Source organism: Chelonia mydas, chromosome 8 (genome assembly GCF_015237465.2).
Source record: "Chelonia mydas isolate rCheMyd1 chromosome 8, rCheMyd1.pri.v2, whole genome shotgun sequence".
Lineage (NCBI taxonomy): Eukaryota > Metazoa > Chordata > Testudines > Cheloniidae > Chelonia > Chelonia mydas.
In genome coordinates, this window is record NC_057854.1 from 105,450,012 (window position 1) to 105,470,589 (window position 20,578).

A 20,578-nucleotide genomic window follows, 5' to 3' on the forward strand; every position below is an offset into this window, starting at 1 on the left:
TGGTTTGATATGATCTACTTTTTGTAAAACCATGTTGTATTTTGTCCCAATTACCCTTGACCTCAATGTCCTTAACTACTTTCTCCTTCAAAATTTTTTCCAAGACCTTGCATACTACAGATGGTAACTACAGGCCTGTAGTTACTCAGATCACTTTTTTTTCCCTTTCTTAAAAATAGGAACTATGTTAGCAATTCACCAGTCGTACGGTACAACACGAGTTTATAGACTCATTAAAAATTCTTGCTAATGGGCTTGCAATTTCATGTGCCAGTTCCCTTAATATTCTTGGATGAAGCTTATCTGGGCCTCCCGATTTAGTCCCATTAAGCTGTTCAAGTTTGGCTTCTACCTCGGATGTGGTAATATCTACCTCCATATCCTCATTCCCATTTGTCATCCTACCATTATCCCTCAGCTCCTCATTAGCCTCATTAAAGACTGAGGCAAAGTATTTGTTTAGATATTGGGCCATGCCTAAATTATCCTTAACCTCCACTCCATCCTCAGTCTTTAGCGGTCCCACTTCTTTCTTTGTTTTCTTCTTGTTTATATGGCTACAGAACCTTTTACTATTGGTTTTAATTCCCTTTGCAAGGTCCAACTCTACATGGCTTTTGGCCTTTCTCACTTTATCCCTACATGTTCTGACCTTGATAAGGTAGCTTTCCTTGCTGATCCCTCCCATCTTCCACTCCTTGTAGGCTTTCTGTTTTTTCTTATTCACCTCTGAGATGCTTACTCATCCGGCTTGGTCTACAACTCCTGCCGATGAGCTTTTTCCCCTTTCTTGGGATGCAGGCTTCTGATAGTTTCTGCACCTTGACTTGAAGTAATTCCAGGCCTCCTCTGCCTTTAGATCCACAAGTTCTTCAGTCCAAACCACTTCCCTAACTAATTTCCTTAATTTTTTAAAGTTAGCCTTTTTGAAATCAAAAACCCTAGTCACAGATCTATTTTTGTTTATCCTTCCAGTTAGCGTGAACGGAATTAGCTCATGATCGCTCAAACCAAGGTTGTTCCCCTACAGCTGTCCCTCACAGGTGGCCTGCACCGGTTATCTCTGTAGCTGATCAGTTGCAGAGTCACCACCAGTCAAGCAGGTTGAAAGTCTAAGAAGGCCCAGTTGAATCAAGGAGTCAAGATCAGTCAGGTTCAATTGTTGGGTCCCAGGAAGTTAGAGCAAGGAGGGCAAAAAGGCAGCACTCAAGTGAAAGTTTAAGGGGATACAATAATAAGATTCCAGTTTTCTTCCCTGCCAAAGCTTCCTGACATAGTATTTAATATCCCAATGTAAAACCTCCTCAGCAAAACAGAGCTCACTTTGTGTCAAATGTCTACAAATGGCAGCAGTACTTTTTCAGTTCTCAGGCTTTAGCAATACTAACAATTCTTTATCATCTTCCCATAATCTTTGGTTTCCTGTTCTTGACCCAAGTTAGGATCCAAATAACGTGGCCACTGGTAAAAGCCCACGTTTGATATGTGTGTCCGTCCACTGCTGTATAGACAGATCCTCACAGGGACAGAGGCCTGTTGACATAAGAAGTCAGCACCTATTTTCACAGTCCATTCTCAGATTTCACCCCTGCGATGCCGAACGCTATGCCATTATTAGCACAAGCTCACAATTGGCCAATTACTTACCCTGTCCTCCCCATAAATAAATAAAGTTGAAGTTCATCCAAAATCTTTAGAAATCAAAATAGTTAATTGGATATTTGCCACATATCACATTCACACCTCAGTTGACATATGCCCTGCTGTAGCTCTTCCACCCTACAAGGTCACTTTGGAAGAAGCTTTCTTCTTTAAATCCTTTGAAATTCTGCCTGAGATAATCCAAGACATACGTGGTTAGAAAAGACCTCTGCTGGGTCACTTCGTCCGCCCCTCGGTTAATGGAAGCCATGCCCAGGATGTCAAACACAAAGCCTAATTTAAAGAAAGAGTGATGATGGCCTCCGCCTAAAGTATTGATTTCTTTTCCTGAGACTCCACATATTTTGGTTGAAAAGATTTTTTTTTATTAAAGCAAGAAACATATTCCAAAGGCCTGAAAAGAGCATCTTTTCCTTGACAATTGAACTGAACATTAAATGAAATCTGCAAAGCCATTTTTCCGTGGTATAGTTGAGAGCTAGCAGAAGGGGAAGCAGAGAGAGTGCATAAAAGAAAAACATGAGCAAGCTGAGGGAGAAAGAGTAAAACAATCATCCTGAATCAGCTCCAAGCTGCTCTAATGGAATTACGGTCACCCTGACAGAAACACAGTCAGATAACAGATGAAATTTCATAATTTCCCCACAGCAGTCTGCAAAAGCAATAGGAGAGTTTTGAAAGTACTATCTGCCAAACTAGCACTATAGATATGTATATATAAAATACATATATCTAATATCCACCCACCCACCCTTATGCTCACCTATCCCTGGTGGTAACTCACCAGGAAGGTTTGTGATGCTGTTGACTCTGTTCCCTTACAGTGTGGAACCCACAATCTAACCCAGGGTGGGAAACTATGGCCAGCGGGCTAGATCTGGCCCCTCAGGGCTTTGGATCCGGCCCGTGGGATTGCCACCCCGCGCTGGTCCTGGAAGCGGATGGCACCACGTCCCTGTAGCCCCTAGGGGACAGGGAGGCAGACAGCTCCGTGCGCTGCCCGCATCTGCAGGCACCGCCTTCCGCAGCTCCCATTGGCCACGAACGGGGAACCGTGGCCAATGGGAGCTTCAGGGGAGGTACCCACAGGCGAGGGCAGCGCACGGAGTCCTCTGACCCCGCAGGGGCCACAGGGACATGTGCTGGCCACTTCTCGGACTGGCGCTGGGCCAGGGCAGGCAGGGAGCCTGTCTTAGCCCTTATGTGCGCCCCTGCCATCCCGGAACTGCTCCAAGTAAGTGGCGCTGGGCCGGAGCCCGGAGCCCAAACTCCTTCTCCACCCCAACCCCCTGCCCGTAGCCCCCTTGTACATCCCACAGCCCTCCTGCACCCCAACCCCTTGCCCATAACCCCTTCCTGCACACCACCCCCTCACCCCCCACCCCCTCCCACACCCCAACCTCCTGCCCCAGCCCTACATTCATGCATGCAATTTCCCCAACCTGATGTGGCCCTCGGGCCAAAAAGTTTGCCCACCCTGATCTAACCTCTTTTCTGAAACAGTGACATATGGTCAACCTTTGTATTACCCTCCAATTCTTCAGCACTACCATTATTTGCAGCTTCTGTGAACTCAATTCCAAGCAAGTCAATGTAGTAAATCCCCTGCACTACTCTGTACTACATATTCAATCTGTTTTATCTCACCCTTCCACGTCTCGCTATATGACAGTTGCCTAACTGTCAAAAAGCTACAGCAGCAGCACTAAAATCTGTTGTGACAACAACAACAGACTTAGCAAGTAGGGAAACCCAGGTTATGTGTGGGCTCCTGAGCACAAAGCAGGGCAACAGCCTATTGTTAGATACACGACACAGCTGATCCACACATACTGCCCCCTTTACCCTCAATTATTTACCAGGTCTAGGGGATCTAGAAACAATGATAGTCATATTTTCCCTGTTCTGTCACCTTTTATCAGAGGAACTTAGAGCACTCAACAGATATTAAATTGATCCTGACACCTCTGTAGCACCCTCCAAAATGGCTTTCCAACAGGGAGAATGAACAGCCACAGTGATCTAGAGGTCACTTCTCACTATGTATCAGCCCAGCTCCAAATCCTATGGCAGGGGTTCTCATTCTTTACCTCAAGCTCCAGCTTTCTCCTTTGGAACAAGGATATCACAAGGTTATACACACCAATGTATTCTGCCTTGGCTGCAATGTCCTTTTCTACAAAACACAATTTCCATCTCCAGATAAGTCATCCCTTAATTGGAAGTCTAATTGCTCCCAACCTGTCTGTCCCTCGGACAGAAAGGAAAAATGAAATTGTCACTTTTTTTTCCTCCTGCCACTGGCAGCTGAGGCACTTCCTTCCTTTCTGTTTCTCAGATGCTGCGATCCAGACCAATTTGTTTTGAACAGTTTCACCCTGTTATTCAAAAGAGAATCAGTGGGGAAGGATAAAGGAAGAATAGGAATTTAGAGCCACTACTGGGGTCAAACTGCACCTCCACAGAAGCTCTTGGTTAATCTGTGCCAATTGTGGAGGGTGCAGGATCATCCAGGTCACAGCTCTACAAATTTGCCTTCCATGTCAGGAAGAAGCAATTCAATCACTCAGAGCCTGAGAAAAAGACTTGCCTGCCTCCTAAGAGGCAGCGCTTCACACCCCAAACATCAATATTTGGAACTGGGGCTGTGAAGCAGGGCCAATTTTGGTAAATTTAAACATGGGGAAGTGTAACATTCCATGGAATTAGCAACATGTAAACAACACAGAGTATCACTAGAATCAGAAAAGTCCTGAGATACCTTGGACGACTCCTGCTTTTGTATCTGATGGAGCAAAGCTCTTTGTTCTTTCTAGGAGAAGAGCAGGGATAATTATCCATTAGGAACCTTCATACCTTAGAGGATAAAGCTTGCACCCTCTTGTTCTCTCCTGACTCCAAAACAGGCTAAGAACTATTTATATCAGGTGAGGTGAATTAAAAGTTTACAGTCAGCACCACTCAGGAGAACATGAGGAAGGGGATAGCTGTGGCATAATGACCATTCTTTCCCCCAGCTGTAGTCGTGACCCACTCAGAGAGGCTCTGAAAGAGATTCCATTAACCCACCAGCTGTGCAGAAGTGCTATTGCTGGTAAATATTAATTACTCATCTTTCCTCCTATTCCCCCACGTCCCTCATCTTACTTCCATCACCTCGGAGCCCACTGTCTCCCCTTCACTCAAGCTTAAAAGCTTTTGATCCCTTCCCTCCCTCCTCACAACCAGGCTCTCATCAAGATCCACAGTGACTTTCTCTAGTGTTTGTAAAATTGTAGCCTAACTACAAATCTGATGACAAAGTAAACATTGCGTGAGAAGCAGCTAACTGTTATAACAAGCTGCACTAGAAGCACATCTCAGCCATCTACTGCCAAACTTGACTTTCTAATTTCCAAGAAAAACTGAGAATCTGCCTGATTTTCAAAAAGTACTAATCACCTGCGGCTCCCATGGACTTCAGTGAGATTTCTGGTTGCTGAGCCTTTCTGAAAAAAATCAACCCTCTGACAGGTATCAGTGGCAGCCAGGAGCTACGTGGAGAGAAAGGATCCCACTCATGTCATGCACACACATACAGCTGCCAGCCAGAGTACCACTCCTATTCCCCATCAGCTATCCCATCCATGGCTGGTGCCAGACAGCTGTATCAGAGACTGAACACCAATTATCCATATCTCCCCTGCTCAGAAACCTGTGTTCTGACTTCTCCTTTCTGCTTCATGTGCAGGATAATACCGGCAGTCTTGAAGTTTCACAACAAAAATGTGTGGAAGGGAAATTCACACCAGTCCAGAAAAAGCAGCAGACAGGAAGGTGGTGACTTGGCACCTGCCATGTGTACAGGGAGATGAGGGGGAAGGGAACCTGTGTCATAGGTACAGAGGGAGCTGTCTTACCTTAGACATGGCCCCACAAATACCTAAAGATAGGCCTAGCTAGTACAGATGGCTGCCCACGCTGAGGAATGAAAAGCAAGGCTGAAAAACGAGCCTGCAGAGCTTTCTGCATTACGTGTAACGCGTTCACTAGAGCACTCCTGGAACGCATTTTCAGCAGCTCAGTTAGCCAAGTTTCTCCTCTCCTCTCCCTCCGCTCCACAAACTCTCTTTTCACAGCTCTTTTCTAGGGGTGTCAAGCGATTCAAAAAATTAATTGCAATTAATTGTGTGATGAATCACACTATTATTAATAGAATACCATTTATTTAAATATTTTGGATGTTTTCTACATTTTCAAATATATTAATTTCAATTACAACCCACAATACAAAGTGTAGAGTGCTCACTTTATATTTATTTTTATTACAAATATTTGTGCTATAAAATACAAAAGAAATAGTATTTTTCGATTCACCTCATACAAGTACTGTACTGCAATCTCTTTATCATGAAAGTTGAACTTACAAATGTAGAATTATGTAAAAAAAATTGCATTCAAAAGTAAAACAATGTAAAACTTTAGAGCCTAAAAGTGCAGTCAGTCCTACTTCTTGTTCAGCCAGTCACTCAGACAAACAAGTTTGTTTACATTTGCAGGAGACAATGCTGCCCGCTTCTTGTTGACAATGTCACCTGAAAGTGAGAACAGGCGTTCGCATAGCACTGTTGCCAGCGTTGCAAAATAATTACATGCCAGATGCGTTAAACATTCATATGTCTCTTCATCCTCAACCACCATTCCAGAAGACATGCGTCCATGCTTGTGACTGTAGTATTAGGATTTTGTGTTTTTATTTTGTATAATTTAAAAAGAAGGATAAAGAATTTTGTGTAGCATGTATTAAATGCATTGATGTATGATTTGATTATATTTTGCCAGCCACCCTTTCTGAAAGCAGAAAGGAATGGCCTAGTGTGCCATTGGTAAAAATGCATTAGCCAGAATTTTGTGTCTGAATTTTGTGATTTCAAGGCAGTGACAGACATTTTAGGGTCACCACTTTGTTGTAGGTTTAGCATTTTAAAATAAATAAAAGAATGCAATGATTGTTTTTTCTTGCATTGCAATTTGATGTTCCTGTTCAAATGCTTTGTGTAAATCAACCCTGTTTTGTGTGTGAATGAGGAATGTGCGTGTTCAAAAATAAGTGTGAAGGCCATCACCGGACCAGATGTTCTAGGAAGGAATGGAGGATGGACGTAAAAGTGCCAGAAGGAGATTGCAACATGCCCCTGTTGAGATGTCAGAGGAGGGCAGATTGATGACTCTGGAAGATGTGGCAGGCACCCATCAATGGGGACAAAACAGCTGTAATCAAAACCCGCATGGGGTAACTCCCTAAAAAACTAATAAAAGAACAAAATAAAGGATGAGAAGGACAATTTAAGAAAACAAGCACTCGTCAAACAACAATTGATTACAGCTTGATGATGCAAAACTCACTGGTCCCAATGAAGGAAAATCTCTATATAAACGGGGCTTTGCCATGAAACTTTGGGTTCGTCCTGCCAAGATTTCCCCGAAGCATTGCATCACAACCGACAGAACCCGGCTCCTCCTTACCCGCGATCAACCTAGCTGGCCACTAGATTGATCCAGTCTCTGGACTGGTAACTATAACATCAACTTCTGGACAGTGTGTGTGTGTGTGTGTGATTGAATGCACATGCTAATCGTTGTATTTCCAAGAAATGCGGCATATTGCCTTTTCCCCTGAAAAAGATCTTGTGTGCTTCTTATAAACATAACATGACAGATACTGCTTGATAATGATTCAAAGCATTGCAGACCGACGGCTGTTCACTTTTATCATCTGAGTCAGATGCCACCAGAAGAAGGTTGATTTTCTTTTTTGGTGGTTCGGGTTCTGTAGTTTCCACATCAGAATGTTGCTCTTTTAAGACTTCTGAAAGCATATTCCACATTTCATCCCTCTCAGATTTTGGAAGGCACTTCAAATTCTTAATCCTTGGGTCAAGTGCTGTAGCTATCCTTAGAAATCTCACATTGGTTCCTTCTTTGCATTTTGTCAAATCTGCAGTGAAAGTGTTCTTAAAATGAACAACATGTGCTGGCTCATCATCCCAGACTGATATAACATAAAATATATGGCAGAATGCGGGTAAAACAGAGAAGGAGACATACTATTCTCCCCCAAGGAGTTCAATCAAAATGTAATTAACACATTATTATTTTAACGAGCGTCATCAGCATGGAAGCATGTCCTCTGGAATGGTGGCCGAAGCACGAAGGGGCATACGAATGTTTAGCATATCTGGCACATAGATACCTTGCAATGCCGGCTACAAAAGTGCCATGCAAACGCCTCTTCTCACTTTCAGGTGACATTGTAAATAAGAAGCCAGCAGCATTATCTCCCGTAAATGTAAACAAACTTGTTTGTCTTAGCAATTGGCTGAACAAAAAGTAGGACTGAGTGGACTGGTAGGAGCTAAAGTTTTACATTGTTTAGTTTGAATGCAGCTATGTAACCGAAAAAAAAAAATCTACTTTTGTAAGTTGCACTTTCACAATAAAGAGACTGCATTACGGTACTTGTATGAGGTAAATTGAAAAATACTATTTCTTTAGTTGATCATTTTTACAGTACAAATATTTGTAATAAAAGTAGTAATATAAAGTGAGCACTGTACACTTTGTATTCTCTGTTGTAACTGAAATCAATATATTTGAAAATGTAGAAAAGCATCCAAAAATATTTAACACATTTCAGATGGAATTCTATTGTTTAACAGTGTGATTAAAACTACAATTAATCGTGATTAATTTTTTTAAGTTAATCATGTGAGTTAACTGCGATTAATCGACAGCCCTACTTTTTTCATTTCTCTCCTGGACTGGGCTAATCACGGCCGGAATGAGGGCTCCAGAACGTTTTGAGCATCGTGTTGGTTGATACAGGTTAAAAACAAGGCAGCACCATATTAAAATATTTTACCTTCATTCTACTGACATGCGAATCTCGAAGCTCTACAGCAGGGCCACCTGCTCAATCTTCAGCAGCTCCCACCCATTCAAAAATTCCAAGGCCAGAAGGGACCATTGTGATCATCGAGTCTGACACCATATAACACAGGCTGGAGAACTGCCTCCAAAAGATTCCTTTTGAACTAGAGCAGATTTTTTTTTTTTTTTAAAAATCCGATCTTGATTTAAAAATTGTCAGCGCTGGAGAAACCACCATGACCCTTGGTACTTTGTTCCAGTGTACAATTATCCCCACTGTTAAAAATGTATACCTTTTGTCCAGTCTGAATTTGTCTAGCTTCAACTTCCAGCCACTGGATCATGTTAGACCTTTCTCTGCTACACTGACGAGCCCCCTGTTAAATTTCTACTCACTCTGTAGGTACCTGAAGGGCCAAAATCCATGTGCTGTTTATGTAAAAACCTGATATAGGCTGTGTCAGCTCTTTTTACAGGCCCAAAGTCCAGAGTTTGGTCAAGAGGCCCAGTAAACAGTGAACAATATTAGCTAAGAGAAGGAGAACAAATAAAAGACAACCTTGCTTTTTACTAAGATACGCTTGGTTACCAAAACGCCAGATGGGGAGCAGTAACTGGAGCTCTTATCTGAAGCTGCAAACAGACCAAAGGAATGAAAGCAGCCCATGATGTTTGTGTCTTCTCCTCTGGCAGAGGAGGTAGCCATGCTCTCCCCACACACCAACCTTGAGTTTATGGAAGAGGTTCAAGCATGTCAGTATGAAATATGGCATCCTCCTCCCCTCTCCAGATACCAGTGTCTGCCTTTGGAAGTGCAAATGAGCAACTCAAAGACAATTCCTACTGCCCCATCCTTTTCAATGTTTTTCTGCTTTAACCCCCAAGTATGTACCTGTTGGACAATCAGAGGAGCTACTTCATTCCTATGGACCCCAAATCAGAATTCAACAGATATATTTTATACTAATACACTTTACACATTGTTTAAAGTACAAATTGTATGTTACTTGTTAACCTGAAACCATGGACAGAGACCTTATGTAATCTTTGACTATTGGCTACTGTGTTTATCTTTCAGAGTAGCAGCCATGTTAGTCTGTATTCACAAAAAGAAAAGGAGTACTTGTGGCACCTTAGAGACTAACAAATAAATTTGTTAGTCTCTAAGGTGCCACAAGTACTCCTTTTCCTTTTGTGTTTATCTTGTCCTGCTGTTAGACCTATCAAGGGGCTTGGGACTACCTACCTTGTCATTTCCCTCTGCCCATGGAAAATCCACATAATCCAGTGTAATCAGTTATTTGGCAGTGTCTCTGAGCCTAATAAGCAAGGTGACACTCCGCCAGCACTGTGCGTAATAAACCCACGTGCTTGATTCTACATGGTGTCCATTTTGTTCCTTCAGTACTTATGAACTGTGATCAAGTCACCTCTTAATCTTCTCTTTGTTAACTAGATTGAACTTCTGAGTCTCTCACCATAAGGCATGTTTTCCAATCCTTCTCATAGGTCTTTTCAGAAACCTCTCCAATTTATCAATATCCATGCAACCATCTGACTGGTAGGCTTCAGCAGAAGCATGGAGGTTTTGAGGGTCAATCAAATTAACAAAAGAATGGGGAAAATAAAGTAATGGAAATTCCCTGTGCACTGTAGCACCTCCTCCTCCCAGTACAAAGCTGTGTTAGTCCATTATAGCCGATCAGAATCAAATCTAAGGTTTCAAACTCACAGTCATTAGACATATTGCTCCCCCAATGCCACACGACTCTTACTGACAGTTTGTTTTTCAAAGTCACACAAAAGGACAAGATTTTATTTTGTCCTTCCCAGGCATGTACTATTTAATCGCACTGGAAACAAGAGACCATTAGAGTTACTTTTCCATTTATCTCTCAGCACATACCTTAGCCAAGCAGGTGAATATTTGATGGAAGAAAATATTTAATGTTTCTGAGGTTTTAGAAAGTTACAGTTTGAATGTTACTTACTGTCTGCCTCCGTTGAAGGCATCAAGCAGCACAGAACTACTGCTGGCACAAGGAATACTGGGACACAGAAGTTAGGCACCATATTCCAAAGCAGAGCCAGTCCTCCTCAATCTGAAGCAAGTGGCCAGTACATCCAGCATTAAGAAATGCAGACTTATTCCTACAAACAAAGAAAATAGGAGAAAATGGATCAAATCTAAAGGACAAGACAGTAAAATTAGACCATGGTGCCCCAGTATCTCACCCCGAATCGCAAAAAATATATACATATCATAAACTCAGATTTTTTTAAACATCGGTTTAACCATCTTTCCTACTTTAACAATGCTGTGCCAATGACGCCCCTGTGGCATAAGACATGTCCTGGTTACACACCCGGTTAGTATGTTCCTGGGCCCTGGTTTGAAGCATTGCATGTAGATTATGAGCATTCTGGAAGGAAAGTGGAGCACTAGGGAGATCACTTATCGCACACGACACTACTCATAGCACTCTTGCTGTTCACGAGCACTTCAGAGAAGGGCTCAAGTCCTAGCTCTGGGGACAAAGATTTTGGCTGTTCTTCCTTTTGGGGTTTTTTGTTTTGTTTTTGTTTGTGTTTGTTTTTTAACCTTTTTCTGAGATTCACAGATATCATAAAAACTTTTGACGGTGATGATAAGCATTGGAATTTAGGAACGTTACCTTCTGACAAAAACACAAACACATTGTTCAGACAATGGCAGCAACAATGGTGCCCAGCAAAATGTCAGGAAAATCCACCAAGACAAATATTTACATCCTATCATACTATCTAACAGTCAATGATGTTTCTTCTTCCCTCTATCACTGTATTATACAGTAAATCTCTTCACATGTTATATCATACAATACAAAGATAATTTTATATATGTAGTGCCTTCTACAGCCAAGACATCTGAAGGTACTTTACACAATAACCTAGTTCTGAACTAGGTACGGAGAAAATACTGATTATTCCATCCCTGCTTCTATTATCTCAATACAAAAATAAACCCCAGTATGCTCAGAAGCAGGATTCTGCACGCTGAAAGAAATGCCCTTTGTAACAGCCTGACGCCCCATTCTCTTCTTGCTGGTATCTAACCCCTAAAGCCTCATTTGGCTCCCGCGAAAGAGTTACTGAAAACCCCATTAAGATGTCTTGCTCTGCAGAGACAGAGACAGATAGCTGTATCATTACCAGCAGCATCAACTTTATTTCAACAGGAAACTCAATTCAAGCCCCAGTTGGTTTGTCCAATGTTAAACAGCTCTGTAAATATGAATAGCACAAGGGAATGAGAATGAGTGCCTGGGCTAACAGTGAAGATTATGCCTCTAACTTCTGCAGGTGCTGTTAACTTATTCAACCTGATAAAGCGAGAAAAATTCTGCAGCACGCTTTCAGCAGCACTATTACATCTGACTCATCAGCAATAGAACTGTAAGAGGGCTACTCTCCTCACAAAAGGCGCTAAGTATTCAAAATTACTGTGCCAAAACTAATGTTTTGTGTCAAATTCCACCTCTGATCAGGGCAGAAAATGTGAGAGGTTTACAACTAGCTTAGAAGGCAGCTTGGATATTTACCAGCCTAACTTTTGAAGGAGTCATTTTTTAAGAGTATTGGCTCAGGTCTGTCTACCAGACAATGCTCAGAAGTCACGTGAACAGCAGCATGGTTTCTCATGTTCCTCATTCAGAGAAAACTTACAGAGAAACTCCAACTAAGAGAATAGATCTGTCTCCTCATTCCTGTCTCTCTTCAGAAAACGAATTCAAATTTGCTCTAGTCTCAGGTTTGACAGAATTATGACTTTTCAGGCCCATGAGCTGGACATAAATTGCAACATAAGAAATTGATGAATTTATCAGTTGTCCCATAAGGTATTTTATAGACTTGCTCTTTTTGCAACCGTTCACTCCCTTAAACTAATTTACCATCTTGGTTAAGAGAAACCAAATTTCTTAGGCAAAATTGTTCTTACCCACCCCAATCCCCATTGCCCCATGGCTAATAAAGCCCCATAGTCTTTCTTTGCCCCTCAGTAGGAAGAATCCTCCTCCTCCCCCCTTCCATTGTTGCAGCGTATGTGGAAAAACTGTCTACATACAATATTTAAAACCCTCTAAATTGGAATGCTTTAATTTTTTATAAATCTAAGTAACTGTCATTCTGGAAACTGAAAACATGAAACGGGCCTCTATTTATATGGTTCAGCTCTCCCATTTTTAGAAGCAAACAGCTCTCCCCAGCCAGACAATTGAGCATTTGATGCAACGTGACAGAAAGTCAGGTGAAGCACAATGAACCCTTAGGAGGCAGATGTTACCCATAGCCGAACAGCTGGCAGGGGGAAAATCCTGAACCAAGACGGTTAGAGGAGCTCTTCCCTTTGCTGCAGGAGTGGTGTCAGAAGAAAATTATCTACAAACAAGTGAGATAAGTTGACAATGAACTAAGCATGCATCCGATGAAGTGAGCTGTAGCTCACGAAAGCTTATGCTAAAATAAATTTGTTAGTCTCTAAGGTGCCACAAGTACTCCTTTTCTTTTTAAGAGTATCAGTGGTTCATATAGTGCTGGGCAATAAAGGGAGCAGCCAGCTCTGTTGGGAGAAGGTTAACTCTAAAACATTGAGAGAAATCATAACCAGCCCTGAGTAGCTCAAGTCCTCCATGAACTTCTAATAAATGAAATAAGTGGGTCATCAGCAATGAGCAGCACACCGAAGAGCTGGATGAGAAGTCTCAAAGAAACTAGGTGAGGAACAAGAGACTCTCACAAAAACACACATTAAAATTAAGCTACTTAGGAAGGGATGCTTGGAACAACTTGAAAATCAAGTGAAGACAAGGGATATCTGAATCAAAGATTTGAATCAAATTCATAAGGGGAAGAACTGCCAGATCCAGTTTTGCTTATGATCGCAAGATAAAAACAATCCCATCTTTGCTGAGAAATGTGATGGGTTTCCCTCCAGAAACTTTTCTGAGCAAGAAGATAACTCCAGCACATCAATTGTATCACTATCTGACATAGGAGACAAGGAACAATTTTTCATAAAGAAAGCCACAACAAAAGGGAGCTGCTTTTTAATGGTGGAAAGGTATAAAATGCTCTGAAACTGGAGCCCAGATATGCAGATCGGGAGATGTGAACTAAACACTGTCCAATCCCAAGAGAGGCTGCAGATCTCCCTGCTCTTTCCAGACATGTGCAGTATAATGGGACCCCCTTTGCATTGTACATATAATGTCCTGGAGTAGACTCTGCACGGCCTAAGGATCCTGAGGAAGACACTGACTGGTCAGTACGGAGAGAAGTGTCCACAGCACTTTGGGGTACTGAACAACATAAAACTGACCAAGCAAAGCACGTGCAAAAGTAGGGTGGTGAGCAGCGAATGAAGCAGGCTACATTATTAACAGTGATGATAATAATCAGTATAGATCAGCGGCTTCATCCAGTGCTAACATCTAATCTGCATACTGAAGGAGGAATGGAAAACGTATGGAACCGGGTTAATTAAAGACTATCATAATGCACACACACAAAGTAGCAGAAGTAGAGTTGTGTAGGCAGTTCCTGACTTGTCTTGTGAATGTTTCACTTTGAAGCCTTAACATATTTTTAGCACAGTGTGTTTTTGTTTTGTTTTTTGAGGGGGTAAGGAATAGAATACAAAGACAGTAGTGTAGCAATATGAACAAGACTCAGTCTGGTGATACTGCAAGATGCAAACTATAGGGCAAATCTGAAAGATATGAAAAGGGAGATCTATTTGGGAGGCGATGATACCAAGAGAGATTTAGGGTGAAACTGGATGGGAGCTTGCAGTACAACAGAGAGGTAAAAAAGCTGCTGCACGTGCAGAGATATCACTTCACAGACCAAGGTGAGACCATGCCTAGAACATCAGTTCCCAACTATAAATATAAAACAACCTGGAGAGAACTGACCAGCAAAATGTTTAAGGGGCTGAAGGGACTGACATACAAGACAAGCAGCAAGTATCACAGAGATTGGCTAAAGAAGGAATCCGATAACGATCTGTAAGTATGTGAAGTGTATAGACACCAGGGTGGGAAAGGAAGTTTATGGCTACTCATGGCTGCACACCTTTGGCTAACGGAATGAACAGAGCAAAGGGAAGTTTTGGCTGAATATCCCCATAAACTCCCTGCAGGTCAGATGTGGGAGACCGCAGTGCATTAAAGCACATAAAGAACATTTAGTGAGCACCAACAGGGCCCATGGACCAATTAATGTGCACTTTAGAATTCACACTCCTGTAGTGTGCATTACCCACTGCGTACACAAGTCCTAAACTGAAATGAAGAAAATATTCCCTCGGCACCTGCAGAAGAAGTTACAGCTGCCAAAAGCTGGTTTAGCACTTGAACGAACTATTATTTATTTGTATCCATCCTGTTCAGCAATGAGCATAACTTCTGAGACTCTATTACTGTTTTCATGACACCTCCAAGGATTTTATTCTCTTTACTCTTAATTTTAGAGCTTTTTGACTAACCTCATTTTATTTAAATTGCCCTTTCTGAAGTTTAGTGTCACATTTTGATACCCAATCTGGCCAGTGGAATTTAATTATATTGTAGTTAATAATACTTAGTAGCCTCAGCTACAGTCACTTCCTGAATTAGCTCCTGTATATACTTAAAAATATACTGATTGGTCCTTATATTGCTGTGATGTTATTGACAAACTGTGGCCGTTCAGATCATTGTTGCAACCACTGTTCTATATTTGCAGCAAATATTGTACAAAGGTTGTCGTGTGAGGTGTCTATGACAACGTTATGATTTGCTGGTTATGATAATGCTATCTGGATGCATGTATCATTTTTCTATTTAAAGTGGTAAGTATTGGCTCTATATTGTCTGTATTTCAAACTTGTGCTATGCTTCTGGGTGACACCCCAGACAATGTGGCATCAGCTCTGCTTAGTCTGCTCGATGGCCCATTAAGGACCATCAGCTATACAACTGACCCATTGAGAGAAGGCAGACACACCTTGTGACTCAGCAAGGTATGCAGGGATAGGCCTATGGACAGAACTCTGAGGTTTTCCAGGCCATATGCTGGGTGGCTTGTGGTTGGAACAAAGAAAGCACAAACCACATGGCAAAAGAACTATAAAAGGCAGCAGCAGCATCTCCATTTTGTCTTTAATCCTGCTTCTAACCTCTGGAGGAACTTTGCTACAAACTGAAGCTCTGAACAAAGGACTGAATGACCCATCCCAGCTGTTGATGTACTCCAGAGACTTGATTTGTGCCTGCAGTTTATTCCATCACTGCTACAAGCCTGAACCAAGAACTTTGCCATTACGGTATGTAATTGATTCCTTTTAACCCATTCTAGCTCTCATCTATATTTCTTTGTTTTTATGAATAAACCTTTAGATTCTAAAGGATTGGCAACAGCGTGATTTGTGGGTAAGATCTGAATTGTATATTGACCTGTGTCTGGGGCTTGGTCCTTTGGGATCGAGAAAACCTTTTCTCTTTTATTGGGTTATTGGTTTTCATAACAATTCACCCCCATAATGAGTGGCACTGGTGGTGATACTGAGAAACTGGAGTGTCTAAGGCAGAGGTGGACAAACTGTGGTTCGCGGGACCGTCCTGCCCAGCCCCTGAGCTCCTGGCCGGGGAGGCTAGTCCATGTCCCCCCTTCCCTGCAGCCTCAGCGCGCCGCCAGCTTTCTGGTCTGCCACTCCTGCCGGGCAGCGCGTCGGCGTGGCTGGCTCCAGCTGGGCTGCGAGCTCCTCCTGCTCTGAGCAGCATGGTAAGGGGGCAGAGGGAGGGGTTGGTTAAGGGGCAGGAGATCCCAGGGGGGGCAGTCAGGGGACAGGGAGTGGTTGGATAGGCGTGGGAGTCCCAGAGGGGGGCCTGTCATGGGGCTGGGAGTGTGGATAGGGGTGGGGGGGGGGGAGTCAGAGGATGGGGGGGTTGGATAGGGGATGGGATCCCGGGGGGGCAGTCAGGGGACAAGGAGCAGGGGGGTTGGATGGGTCGTAGGTTCTGAAGGGGGAAGTCAGGAGGCGGGAAGTGGGAGGGGACCAGGCGTTTGGGGAGGCACAGCCTTCCCTACCCGGCCCTCCATACAGTTTCTCAACGCCGATGTGGCCCTTGGGCCAAAAAGTTTGCCCACCGCTGGTCTAAGGGAATTGCTTGGATGACTTATGGTTAGCCAGTGGCGAGAGACCCAAGTCCTCTCTGTTTAGCTGGTTCGGTGTGCCTTAATGGTAAAGGAAACCCAGCTGTAACTGCCCTGCTCTAAGCAATTTGTCCTGAATTGATACTCTCAGTTGTGTCCTGCCAGAGGCCGCATCGTTACAATTGCAACTGCAGACAGACACATAGGAATTGTGGTATTGTCTCCTCCTCCCTCTCCCAACAGGCTCTCATGAAGCTTCCATGGCACTAAAAGTGACATTTGTGTTGGCATCCTTTCGTCTGCAAGAGATGATGGGAATTGCAGCCTATGATGTAGATGGTTTGCAATGTCTCATGTGACTGAATTATCCAATCCGAGATGTACATGATCTCTAGCAGTTATTGCAAATGTATCTATCTTGGTTGGGAGCTGCTTGCTTCCTGTGGGCTCTTTTCTCTTCAAGCTGTAGGAGACAGCTTCTGTCATGGACTTTGATACCCTGATGGAGACGATGGCACCACTTTTTACGATCACTTGCCAAGATTTCCCATCAGTCAGGATCGATTCCAAATTCCTTCATATCTCGCTTGCATGCGTCTTTATAGCGAAGCCTGGGACGCCCTGTTGTTCTTGTTCCCTCTGATAGCTTCCTGGATAGCATGTCCTTGGGTAGGCGTCCGTCTTCCAACCTATTCAGATGGTCCAGCCAGCGCGGTCGTCTTTGCTTGACCAGGGCTGTCACACTTGGTAAATTTGCCCTTTGAAGAACCTCTGCATTGGTGACTTTATCCTGCCATTTGGTGTTGAGTATATGGTGTAAACAATGTAGGTGGAAACTCCATGTTTCCCCAACATACATGAGAGTGCTGAGGATGCAGGCTTGGTACACTAGCATTTTGGTCTTGTTGGCAAGCTCTGAGTTGTTCCATGATATTTTAGTTAGTCTGCTAAAGGTGGTGGCAGCCTTTCCAATGTGAACATTTAGTTCTTCATCCAGTGAGAGGTTGGTGGTCACTGTAGAACTTAAATAGCTGAACTTCTGGACCACTTCTAGCTGGTTTGCATTTAAGGTAATTGAAGGATCTTGTGGAAACCCTGTCCTCCTAATACAACCATTTTCTTGCTGATGGTGACAGGGAATGCCTGACAGGCACTTGAAAGGCAGTCCATGAGTTCTTGTAGTAGATCACAAAAAGAAAAGGAGTACTTGTGGCACCTTAGAGACTAACAAATTTATTTGAGCATAAGCTTTCGTGAGCTACAGCTCACTTCATTGGATGCATGCAGTGGAAAATAGAATGGGGAGATTTTATATACACATAGAACATGAAATAATGGGTGTTACCATTCTCTGTGTATATAAAATCTCCCCACTGTATTTTCCTCTGAATGCATCAGATGAAGTGAGCTGTAGCCCACGAAAGCTTATACTCAAATAAATTTGTTAGTCTCTAAGGTGCCACAAGTCCTCCTTTTCTTTTTGCAGATACAGACTAACACGGCTGCTACTTTGAAACCTGTAGTAGATCGTCATTGTGGGCTATGAGGGCATCAGCAGCAGGAAATAGGAAGTTCCCTGAATAGCACCTTTTTGACTTTGGTCTTTGACTTAAGCTGGGACTGGTTGAAGAGTTTCCCATCTGATCTTGTGTGGAGATGCACTCCATCTTTCATGTCCTTAAAGCACAATTTAAGAGTACCGAGAAGATTCCATGGAGTGTAGGGGCAAGAACACACCGTTGCTTCACACCGCTTTTCATCTCAAAGCTGTCCGAAGTGGACCCGTCAAACTGGACTGTTGCTCTCATGTTATTGTGGAACGAATGTATAAGACTTAACAAGGTTGGTGGGCATCCTATCTTTTCTAGTACTGCAAATAGACCTGCTCTGCTGACTGCTCTGCTGTGTTGAATGCTTTGGTTAGGTCCACAAGGGCGATGTACAATGGCCGGTTTTGCTCTCTGCACTTTTCTTGGAGTTGACGCAGAGAAAATATCATGTCTATAGATGACATGATACATTACATACATTAACGCAGTCTATAATGGTACCCTCTACTTTTCTTTCTACGTATGTTTTTCACCAGGACATCTGAGTGCCTATGGAAGTGGGAACTGTTCCCATCTAACTAATCCAGTAATCCTGTCTGACAGTGGGCCATACCAGATGCTTCAAAAGAATGTGAAAGAGTCACTCTACAAAGGACAATTACAGAGTAGCCTGCCCATAACAGATCATTTAGTGTATGACCTATGCCATGATGGAAGGTTTATAATATCTCTAATTTAAAAAAATTAATCTAATCGAATGTAACTGTGAATGTTCTCAGCGGTAGATTTTGGTATTACTCCTCCTGAAGGATGTTGAACTTCGTTATACTGTAGTCATTACTAGTGGTTCAACTACAGTTACTTCTTGAACCTAACTACTGTGGATTGCAAAAGGCTAAGCTCAGAACAGCCTCTTCTCTTGTGTGCTCTAGAACTAGTTTTTCCAAGAATCAATAGTTAACGGTGTTGAGAAATTGCTTCTCTAACCTGTGCTCTGACATGATATAATGATCAGCTTATACGCAGGTAGTTATCACCCATAATTACTGCTTTATTAGATTTAATTTCCTTTTTGATCTCCATCAACATTGCACACGATCCTTTTCCGAATCAGGAGGCTCTCAGATAAAATAGTGAGGAGGGTCAAATAAGCAAGCAGGTAGATGGAATATATCTGCACAACTCTATTTGTATTCATAACTAAGGGACTGTGAAAAGACAAGTTTTTCATGTAAACACTCTTCACCCTGAACTAAAGCAAAAAATGTTCTCCATCTCCTGTAAGATACTCAAGACATGGCAAGCCAATGATAAAACAATAATGTCAAGGGAAAAAGTCTGATTCTCATTTACACTAGGCCCCCATTATATTGGTCTGCAAAATACAAATATAATATATTCACCCTGAGCAGTGTAAAGGAGCCTCAAAGTAAATGAGAATCCGCCCCTAGAATTAATGCACATTTAAGGTTGAGATATCAGGCACTCAAATGAGGAAATTCAGTATTGATGTTGAGAACTCATCCTTAACTCTGTTTCTTATGGTTTACAATGAATCTCTCTCTCAAATTGTTGCTGCATACATACAGAAAACTAAACCTGAATTTCTTATACAACAGTCTGTATAGTAAGTTATGTAACACTACCACAGTCTTCATACCCTGCTAGGCTTAAGTCTATCACCCTCTTTCATGTGCTCAAAGCAATCTGTTTTTGAAGAAAATCGATTAATACATATTACAACTCTTCTTTATTTGGCAGATTAATATGGTAGGCTTCAGAGTAACTTCCTGCTTGAAAGGCCCAGACAGCTGCATTGACACTGCAGCAAATCAAACACTTCGGGATGAACAGATTGTCATCCAACACATCCACCTTTCACACCACATGGCAAGTCCCCAGATCTCTGTCCAGCAGAAAAGGCCAAGATTTGTTCCAGGGCTGTCTTTCTGCTCATATTTTCCTGAAGACATGTTTGCAATATTACCATATGAGTGTGCGCACTGCAGAATCTGCCTCATGTGAGCACTGAAAGCTCACAGTACAGGAAGACGGCAACACTCCTGGGTGGCTATTGTTCCATGCTGCCTGCTAGTCTTCAAGAAAACGCAGCCTCATCCATTTCAGATTGGGAAATGCAAAGAGGAAGGGAGAGGTCAAGAACACACTATCCATCCTAATTGCATCAGTCTGTACAATTGCCCCCATGACCTATGACAGTGAAGTACAGAGGCTGCTGCAATAAAGTTAAAAAATAACTACGTGCAGCACTGATACAGGAA

The 20,578-nt window shown here is 42.6% G+C and overlaps 1 protein-coding gene across 24 annotated transcripts in view; it reads right to left on the reverse strand.

The window, feature by feature from the left end:
• Window positions 1-20,578, reverse strand: part of PTPRF (protein tyrosine phosphatase receptor type F) — a 615,392-nt gene that overhangs the window by 365,335 nt on the left and 229,479 nt on the right. For all 24 annotated transcript variants that reach the window (XM_027823957.3, XM_043552899.1, XM_043552898.1 and 21 more), the window contains one exon: window positions 10,563-10,722. In XM_027823957.3, the coding sequence (XP_027679758.2) occupies window positions 10,563-10,644 (82 nt within the window). In that variant the 5' untranslated portion in view covers window positions 10,645-10,722. The remainder of the gene's footprint in view (window positions 1-10,562; window positions 10,723-20,578) is intronic.